Consider the following 11,054-nt stretch of genomic DNA (forward strand, 5'->3'; position numbering starts at 1 on the left):
ACAGCGTGATAGTCCAGTTCTGGGAGGGTGTCTATTGATGTCCTTCCAGAACTGTGCCCACTGCAATGTAACTGGCAAGCTCTGTGATCCTTCGGACACAGCTGATCACAAATTGGGGTAAAGGGCCAATCACAGCAACCCTTTACCATGTGATCAGCTGTGTTTAATCACAGCTGATCACAGTGTAAACACACTTGCCGATTATTGGCATTCCTTTCCTCACACAATCACAGCATGGGGAGAGGAGAGTTGGTATTCTGCAAGTGGGAAAGGGGACATCTACACTGATAATCAGGGCACTGAAAATTTTCCCCATTTTGTTACGTTACAACCAAAAACATAAATGTATTTTATTGGGACTTTATGCGATAGACCAGCACAAAGTGGTACATAATTGTGAAGTGGAAGGAAAATGATAAATGGTTTTCAATTTTTTTTACAAATAAATATCTGAAAATTGTGTTTATTTGTATTCAGCCCCCCTTTACTTTGATACCCCCTAAATAAAATCTAGTGGAACCAATTGCCTTCAGAAGTCACCTAATTAGTAAATAGAGTCCACCTGTGTGTAATTGAATCTCAGTATAAATACAGCTGTTCTGTGAAGCCCTCAGAGTTTTTTTTAGAGAACCTTAGTGTACAAACAGCATCATGAAGGCCAAGGAACTCAACCGGCAGGTCAGGGATAAAGTTGTGGAGAATTTTAAAGCAGGTTTAGGTTTAAAAAAATATCCCAAGCTTTAGACATCTCACAGAGCTCTGTTCAATCTATCATCCATGAAGGCCAAGGAACACACCAGACAGGTCAGGGATAAAGTTGTGGAGAAGTATAAAGCAGGGTTAGGTTATACAAAAATATCCCAAGCTTTGTACATTTCATGGAGCGCTGTTCAATCCATCATCCGAAAATAGAAAGAGTATGGCACAACTGCAAACCTACCAAGACATGGCTGTCCACCTAAACTGACAGGCCGGGCAAGGAGAGCATTAATCAGAGAAGCAGACAAGCGGCTCATGGTAACTCTGGAGGAGCCGGAGAGATCCACAGCTCAGGTGGGAGAATCTGTCCACAGGACAACTATTAGTTGTGCACTCCAAAAATCTGACCTTTACGGAAGAGTGGCAAGAAGAAAGCCAATGTTGAAAGAAAGCCATAAGAAGTCCAGTTTGTAGTTTGCGAGAAGCCATGTGGCAGACACAGCAAACGTGGAAGAAGGTGCTCTTGTCAGATGAAACCAAAATTTAACTTTTTGGCCTTAAGGCTGGGTTCACACCGGAGCGATGCGGGAACGCCGCGAATCCGCTGCGTTTTCCCGCATCGCATGCCTCCCGTCGGCAGTTCACACTGCCCTATGCGGACTGCTGGAAGTGTCAATGAAATCTTAATGACACCCCCAGATCAGTCCGCATATCGCAGTGCGATCTGCAAACTCGGACAGGAATCGGATCGCATGGTGTGAACACCCATGCGATCCGATTCTGCTGCGGACCAAAAAAAGGGTCCTGTGCGAGTTTGCGGCGGGTGCGATGCGAATTCAGCCATACTATCTGTATGGCTGAACTCGCATCGCTACAGAGATCGGATGTGATTTGCACTGCAGTGCGGTGCGAATCACATCCGGGTCTCCCACCAGCAGCGGTGTGAACCCAGCCTAAAGCAAAATGCTATGTGTGGCGGAAAACTAACACTACACATCACCCTAAACACACCATCCCCACCGTGAAACATGGCGGTGGCCGCATCATGTGGGGATACCTTTCTTCAGCAGGGACAAGGAAGCTGGTCAGAGTTGATGGGAAGATGGATGGAGCCAAATACAGGGCAATCTTAGAAACAAAAAAAACATGTTAGAGTCTGCAAAAGACTTGAGATTGGAGTGGAGGTTCACTTTCCTGCAGGACAATGACCCTAAACATACAGCCAGAGCTACAATGGAATGGTTCAGATCAAAGCATATTCATGTGTTAGAATGGCCCAGTCAAAGTCCAGACCTAAATCCAATTGAGAATCTGTAGCAAGACTTGAAAATTGCTGTTCACAGACACTCTCCGTGTCTGTGAAAAAAGCTGGTAGAGACATCCCCAAAAAGACTTGTAGCTGTAATTGCAGTTAAAGGCGGTTCTACAAAGTAGTGACTCCGGGGGGCTGAATACAAATACACACCACACTTTTCACATATTTATTTGTAAAAAATATTTGTACAAAGTTTCTGTTGTGTCTGCAGGACAGAGGGAAGAGAGATCACCCTAATGGGAAATGGACAGCAAAAATAAACTGAGTGGGGTATAAACCTATTCCATACAACAGTAATAGCAATAGGCACTCATAAGTAATGAAAGGCCTCTCCATATGACCTTTCCAGCAAACTAAAAAAACGTATCAAGTCAGGGTTTACTCCAGCCTTTCTCCACCAGGGTTCCATAGAACCCCAGGGTTCCTCCAGATGTTGCAAGGGGTCCCTTGAGTACTGAGCAATTTTAAAATCTTGCAGATAATCAACCAATGACAAACAATGGTCTTTTCAGAGGGAAATGTTCCCATTGACCACAAATATAAAGGCACATTCTCAAAAGAGACCATCTTGCTAATGTACAGTGATCTATAGATGTTGAGACCAGAGAGTTATTTAAAAGGTTCCTTCACATTAAAAGAGGTTGAGAAAGACTTTAACCTAATGCCCCAGTCCTAGCTTGATAAACAAGCTTCCTGAATATAGATTTCCTTGAATTACGATATAAGTCAATACACAAAGAAGGGATCCTCAGAAAACATATGTAAAAGAATAAAGTTTTTGTTACCTGGGATGTCATCTGTAGAACATATCCCAATTACGGCAAGAAGAAGAGAGAGACACAAAGTTTGCTGAAGCATATTGTCAGTGTCTCTCCAAAACTTAGGTGTGTGATAAGACAAGCGAGGGAGCGTACCTGTGTCTATAGTGGGAGGGGTGGAGGATGGGCAGTATGTGACACTCGCCTGTGGTTAGGTGTGAAAGAGTGAACATGACGCAGGTATGTAGCTGCACCTCTATGTGTCATCCCCCTCCAATACTGCTAAAGTCACCACAGTCAACGTTACTAAAGTCACCAAAGTCAACGTGATCAAGAGTTTCTCTTGGCACAGACAGTACAATTAGTACCTTTCCTAGGAACTCACATCTTCCTACTAACAGCAATTCACTTCAATACATTTAAAATATAAATATATCAAATATAAATATATATAAATATATTAAATACAAAAATAAACAATATACCTTTTAGAGAGAATAAAAAATATACAAATATACTTTTTAGATATAATACAAAAACGTACAATATACTTTTAGGGATAATTACAGTTAATTATATTTACAGAAGAGAAAATATTTCCCTTTCACTTTTCACAGTAAAAACATTTTTTCCCCCCAAATATAAGCGACATTTAAAGGGTGACATTAATAATTACCAAATACAATTTTTAATTTTTTAAGAGTCAAGTCACCGCTCTTCAAACGTAAATTATAATTCACAGCCAGGACAATCCTGCTCTTCAAAGCTTAGATTTGGCAAGAAGTAAACTCAGTAAAATTTCAATTACATTAGCATTTTTGTACATTTTAAAATAGTGACATCACTACTGTCCAAATATGTTATACATTGTATATTACTAGGATGACATCATTATTTCCCAAATATGTTGTGTTTTATAAAAGTGACACTACTACCTTCAATAGGGGGGATACAATATATTGAAAGTTTTTTTTTTTTTTACAGAAGTGACATCACCACCCTTCAAATATAATTTATATTTTATAAGGATGGCATTACACTACCCTCCAAAAGGGTGAAAAAAAAGCAAAAGGTCTGGTGTTACCCGCAGACCACCTCCATCCCAATATATGCAACAAAAAACAGGAAATCGCCCCGAGACTTTAAATGAGGTGAATGCAGTTTTTGCAGTGCAAAATGCAATGCAATGCAACAATTGACAGAGTAAATGCAGTCTCAAAATTTATTAAAATTGTCATGCAAACATAAACATAAATCATAGCCAAGCCACTGAAATGACATACAGTAAAAAAATGTCATTACAAAGTATCCCAACGTGTTTCGTAAAAGACCATGCTCGCTTCATCGGGGTAGATGCGTGTGTATTAAATCTGTAGGGGGTATAATGAACCAAATAAGTATCAACACAGAGATGGTATCGTGACAATTAGTCAAGAGGGTCCAAAACGCATGGCCCTATACTCACCAAAGGCTGATGGTATTGTGACAATTAGTCAAGAGGGTCCAAAACGCATGGCCCTATACTCACCGAAGGCTGGATCAGACTACCAATTGCTGGATACACAGAGGCGGCAGTAATGAGCATCCGGCTCGGGAGCTGAGAAAGCAGAGGAAAAACCAACAATGCACAAATGGGGGGCAGACATGGCCGGGGTGGGGGAATGTGTCACCAAAGATCTCCCAGTATACATCAGTAATGTCAACTGAAACATAAATGCATATGTATCAATAGATGCTGTCATAACAGCATAGAAGTAAAGTAGTATATGATATAAGAATGTATATGCATGAACCAATCTGGTTCAATAATGGTATGGGCTTAGAATTTAGGGGACAGTAGAGAAAAAATAAATAACTACATTGTATAGAGGAGACATCAATATTCTCTGAAAAAACATGGGGCGGGCGTCTGCCTCCCCCATCCTCCCAAAAATATATTCTCTGAATATATTTTATAGAGGGGACATTAATACCCTTAAAATACTGTGTGTTATATACTGTTTTGGTGACATTAAAGTGGGGTTCCCCCTAAAAAATTTAATTTAAAAGTCAGTAGCTACAAATACTGCAGCTGCTGACTTTTAATAAGACACTTACCTGTCCCAGCGTCCAGCGATGCGGGGCAACCAAGCCCCCCCTCATTCCCCATTACGGCATTCGTACTGTGGGCACCCGGCTGTGGCTTCACAGCCGGGTGCCACTGTGCATGCGCGAGTGGCGTGCTGTCATACGCCGCACTGTCATCTGGGACACGTGACAGGTCGCAGATGACTGTGTGGCGCCGAGGGGAAGTGATGTCACCAGCCCGGGCAATAAAGGAGGCAGACTACGAGGGACCCCCTATCAACAGGCATTTAGAGGTGAGTAAATTATTTTTTTCCAATTATTATGTATTTTTTTTTAATGAATTTAAGGCTCGGTTCACACAGGGGGCGATGCGAGGCGACACGACTTGCCTCGCCGCGACCTGCCGCGACCTCAGCGGCGACTTGCAAATGACTTCTGTATAGAAGTCAATGCAAGTCTCCCCGAGGACGCCCAAAAGTAGTACAGAAACCTTTTTTCTGAGTCGGAGCGACTCGAGTCGCTCCTCTTAGAACGGTTCCATTGTACAGAACGGGGGCGACTTGTCAGGTCGTGGCACGGCAAGTCATGTCGCCTCGTGTCGCCCCCTGTGTGAACCGGCCCTTAAGCAATTTTGTTTTGGTGGCAACACCACTTTAATACCCTCCAAATATGTTGTATAAAAGTGACATCACTACCCTCCAATATGTTATATTATATAGAGGTGACATCAAGATGTTATATGGGGGGGGGGGGGGCGCAATAATGCCTTCTAAACATATTATATGTTATACTGGTGACATCAATACATTTCAAATATATATTATATAAATATGACAACACTATCCTCCAGATATGTTATAAAGTGATGACATCATTACCTTGCAAATATGTTTTCTTCTATAGGGGTGACATCAATGCCATCAAATGTATTTATATTATATAGAGGTCACATCAATACCCTCCAAAAATGTTATCTAGGGGGGTGACCCCAATATGCTTCAAATATGTTATTTTATTTTATATTATTTTATATAGATGTAATATTGTTAATCTCCTGATATTAAAGTTTACAGTACTAACATCACTACACACCAATTTTATATTATATTTTATAGAACTACAACACTACACCTCGGTTATGTGTTAAATCTTCACACAGAAGTGACATCACTACCCTCCAAAATATGTTATATTCCATAATGTTGAAATCCCTTCCAATTTAAACGTATACATTTTATAGAAATTACATCACTACTGCAAATGCTATATTTTACAAAATGACGTGACTGTTCTCCATTACCTATGTGGCCAAGTAGTATAATCTGCACACATGACGTCACTATGAGGGGGAAAAATATGTTTAGGTCATTTACATTTATTTTTGATTACTGAAATGAATAAGTCAGTGTGACGTATTGTCTTTATCCTGGGTGACCTGCATACTTTTTAAACCACCAGAACTCCATCTGACATAGAGAATGGTTTAAAATCTTACAACAAGAGTCTGACTAGTCACATTCCTTCTCGGCAAAGTCCTACACACCCCAATCTGAAGTTCACACAGCGCTCCTGCCCACAGGCACAGCCCCAGCATTCCTTCTAAGACTGCTATACTAGAAGCACTGAGGACACCATGTTTACCATAGGGAATGTGGAAGGACCTGTTTGGATATTAGTGTTAAACCTGCCTCTGGCTATCATGCAAGATTATGAATTGTGTCTACATGCTACAGTCTTATATTTAAAGAGGAAGTAAACCCTGGTGAGTTTACTTCCTCTTTCATTCCCTGCAAAGGCAAAGCATAATGGACTACTATGCATCGCATAGTAGTCCATTATGTGTCACTTACCTGACACAGGAGCCAGCGAAGTCACCGCTGTCCCCTGTAGTCCGGCGCATCCATCTTCTTGGTTGGGTCTCGCAGCTCCGCCGCTGTCATTCGGCGAAGCCGCGATGACGTCACTCCCGCGCATGTGCACGGAAGCCGACATGCGTGGCAGCTCCGTAGTTGAAAATGCCGTGCTCAGTTTGCCGCTGTCTGTGGCGCATGCGCCGTAGACAGCGGTGACTGTCTTCGGGCAAATATCTCCTAAACCGTATAGGTTTAGGAGATATTTCTTGGACCTACAGGTAAGCCTTAATCTAGGCTTACCTGTAGGTCAAAGTGTGTTGTAAGGGTTTACAACCACTTTAAAGGCTTGTTAATTTAAAAAAAATTTTTTACTTAGGTCACTGTCACACTGCCCCACTGCCATACCTACCAACTTTTTGAGATGGGAATGAGGGACACCTATCAGCAAAAGTATGCAGGCATAGGACACACCCCCTTGCCACGCCCCCTTAAAAGGAGAATTGTACAAAAAAAACAAGATTGGTTAAACCTACAAGTGCTTTTTTTTTTAACCACTACTATTCCTTTATATTGGCTTTTGGAATTTACAAATGCAGCAATTTAGAAATCAGATGAAAGATTTAGCGCTGGAAAACACTTTTTGATAGATAAAAAGTGCATTTTATATACATCTATATAGATCAGACCAAAATGAGGGACAAATTAGGAATAACCACAGACAGAGGGACATGGCAGGGACAGTCCCTCAAAATCAGGGACAGTTGGGAGCTATGCCCACTGCTGTCTGGCTGCAGCACAGTGTACCTGTGGTTTCCCCATAGACTTCTATTATGACCCATGTTTTTTGTGAATTTTCTGAAAAGTGCAGCAAAAGTCCTGTATTCTGCTTCTATGGAGCACTTTTAGAAAAGACACCAAAAACACAGGACATAATAGAAGTCTGTGGGAAACCACGGGTACGCTTCGCTGCGGCCAAACCACAACAGGGCAGAGTGAAAGTACCCTAAGGGTCAGTGATGATCTGCCCCGTGGATATCCGCTTGCTCAGCTGGGATCGCTCCGTCGGTCCCTGCTGAACAGGAAGATGACAGGTCTGTCTCTGCACACTGCGCAGGGTCAGACCTGTCAGAGTGCCACTCTACCCTATGGGAGATGGGATGGCGATGGGCCGTAGAGTCCGTCATCACCCGATCCGATGACGGATGGAAAGGTAGGTTTTTCCCCCGTCACAGTTTTTCGGATCGGAGCAGGTCAGATGTCAGCGGACATGTCACCGCTAGTGATTGGTAGTGTGAAAGAAACCTAAAACTACAAAACGGCTACTGAGGTTTACTAATTTGTATAATTTCCCAAAAGATACAGAAAATGAATGCAACTTTGACTTGATTCATAATGAATTATGTTAGCTGTTCTTTTTTAGGTTAAGGAAGCATAAGATGAGAGATCAGATAATCTGATGCTATGTTAAAAAAAAGTCTTCCATGCAAAGAATAAGGGCCTATTCACATTGCCTGCACACTAAACCATCGCCGTAAGGCTGGCCATGCATTATACAATTTTCTTGTACAATTTTTCCTTTATATTTACCAAAACCATATAATATGGAGGTCAAACCTAAACACTTTCAATTTGTATGCAATCGGGCAGGCCCTTGCACTAGATAGTCAAAGGTAAATCTAAAGGAAAATTAATAAGAAAATTGTATAATGTTTGGGCAGCTTTAGTGTATGGGCAGAGATTCATTTTGGCTGCAGTGAGCAGGCTGTGGCATGCACATTTCAGTACATCGCACACTTCCCTTATTTGTATGGAATCTTTATTTAAAGCACACAAAGTGACACTTCATTGATGTCAGCCCCCAGCTGCGTGGTTCCTTCCCATGCGCTGTGATGCATTGCAGTATTTCTTCACATTATCGGAGCTTATTGCATCTGCAGACTGAGTTGCAGTGTGAACAGGGCACAAAAAACAATTGATTTCTATGTGTCCCAGCAGTAACTGGCATTTTTTTCAGTGCAGAAAAAAAAACTACAGTCACCACACTATATGTGAATGAACGCTATAAAAGGAATTTTGACTTACCTGTAAATTCCATATCTTGGAATATAGTACAGGACACAGGCAACATTCATATACCATGGATTACAGGCCTTCGGGTAATTGGACTCCTAAAACCCTACCCCACTACAGGAGTCCTCAGTTTTGTAGCAAGCAATGCAGAGTAAACCAAGGTAAAGAAGAGAGGGTGACCCGTGTCCGGTATGCACTCCAAGATATGGGATTTACTGGCAAGTCAAAATTCCTTTTATCTTAATCACACAGTATAGGACACAGGCAATATATCCATACACCATGAGACATCCAAATGCAACGAATACAAAATTGTGGGCAACAACTAGGCAAATGGAACTGTGCCAACAGGCCCAAGCAACAAAAGGGGACAAAAAACAAAAAACAAAAAAAACAGAAGTGCACAGTGCCGCGGCAAAAGTCTTGGTGCCAAAAGCTGCATCTGCAGGAGATTGGACATCCACCTGGTAAAACATTGAGAAAGTATGAACAGAAGACCAGATGGCAGCCTTACACAGTTGGGTGACAGGCTTAGTATCAAAAAAGCCCATTAAACTCCTACAGATCTGCTGTAGTAAGCTCAAAAGCTCAGAAGGTTTTTGCTTAAGAGAGCAGGTTCTTGCAATTACATTCTTTATCCGTCATGTAATGGTGGATTTTGAAGCAGGGGGCCTTTTGCGAGACCCCAAGGACAACACTAACAGGGAATCCAATTTTCTAATGGGAGTAGTAGCTTTTAAAGCATGCGCTAATGGCTCCGACTACATTCAAGCAATGTAGAGAGAATTTCTTTATGTGCTTAGGAGCTGGGCACAGCAGTCATTGATGGATGTGGAATGCTGAAACTGCCTACGGGAAAAGGATGGTCTTGAGGGTAGGACAAACCATGTCTTTTTGAAGTATGAGGAAAGGCTCTGTATAGGAAAGGGCTGCTAGTTCAGAAACAAATCTGACAGAAGTGATGGCTCGGCTCCTAAAAAGGCCACTTTGCCGGCAGGAATCGCCAGAAGAATTTCCCTGATAAGTTCGAAAGGGTGGTTTGTAAAGGTCCCAAGGAAACGTAGGGTGCTGCAATGGGGGGGGGGGGGGGCTGCAAGCTAAAAATCACAGACTCCGAAATTTCTCCATCCTTTAAGATCTAGGTTTCAACAGTCAACCTGTTAAAGCCAAAGATGGTGAAGTAGGGTGAACAGAGGGCCTTGAGACAGTAGATCTGGCCCATCAGTAAGGCTGTGTGCTAGAAGTTGGAGTACATCTGTGTACCAGTTTCTCCCGGGCCAGTTTGAGAGTGGTGGATAACAAACTTGTTAAAATCAATCACCCAGCCAAAAGGCATAGAGAGTAGCTGAATTGTCTTGTGGACATTTTCTAACAGCTGCAACGGAGCTGAATCCTTCAGGAACAGGTCCTGTAACTTGACTTGAATGCCCTGAGTTCTGAGAAGGGAAAGTAAGGGTGTCAAGACCTTTTTGAACACCCTAGGAGCAGAGGATAGTGCAAAAAACTGTAACGGTGAAGCACAGATAGCACTGATGAGGTGGTTAAATGAGGATATGGGCGTTTTGCAAGTCCATAGATGTCATATATTCCCCTTGGGTTTAGAGGCAATAACTGACTTTGTAGATTCCATGCAAAACTTTAGAATATGAAGACATTTGCTGAAGAATTGTAAATCCAGCGCTGTATACAGTGCTCCCAAAGATGCTGCTTGCAGGACTTTTTGTTATGTCCCGGAAGCACACCGCCCCAGTGTGAAAGCACTAGGGTGGCATGAGAGGTGGTTTTCAGGCTCAGTATGAAAGGGGTCATACTGACTTCACAAGGTAAACCCTGGTAATACCCATTATCTGGGGTCTTGGGTTGCCGCATAGCATATCATGTCTTCGGTTTCCTGCTTTTGCAGTGGTTTTTGTCTTTTAAGAGCTTCCCTGCCATGATCCAGCTCCAAATCAGAGGTTCTGACTCAGATGCACTGCATGTCTTCATACAGTGCCTTACAGATAGTGTGTGTGTGTGCACACATAATATAAATATATACATAGATACACACAAATATATATATATATATATATATCACATATACATACACACACACATATATACTACATAATATATATACACATACACAATACTTGTGGACACCAATTGTGTTTTACAAGTATGTACACCATTTCAATAAATTGTACTATTTTGTTAGACTGAGGACGGAGTGTCCCCTTTTGGTGTGGGGTTCTGGTAATCGCCGGCGCGGATTCATTTCCTGGGTCCTTGGCCTTTGAACTCCTCCTGGGT

The 11,054-nt window shown here is 42.1% G+C and overlaps 1 protein-coding gene across 1 annotated transcript in view; it reads right to left on the reverse strand.

Annotated features, from left to right (window-relative positions):
• Positions 1 to 2,965, reverse strand: part of LOC143940873 (uncharacterized) — a 41,376-nt gene extending 38,411 nt beyond the window's left edge. The window contains exon 1 of the mRNA XM_077462674.1: positions 2,800 to 2,965. Within this exon, the coding sequence (XP_077318800.1) occupies positions 2,800 to 2,872 (73 nt within the window). The 5' untranslated portion in view covers positions 2,873 to 2,965. The remainder of the gene's footprint in view (positions 1 to 2,799) is intronic.
• Between the last annotated feature and the right edge of the window lie 8,089 nt (positions 2,966 to 11,054).

Source organism: Lithobates pipiens, unplaced genomic scaffold (assembly GCF_037356315.1).
Source record: "Lithobates pipiens isolate NorthernLeopardFrog02 unplaced genomic scaffold, aLitPip1_a1.2 Scaffold_10, whole genome shotgun sequence".
Taxonomy (NCBI): domain Eukaryota; kingdom Metazoa; phylum Chordata; class Amphibia; order Anura; family Ranidae; genus Lithobates; species Lithobates pipiens.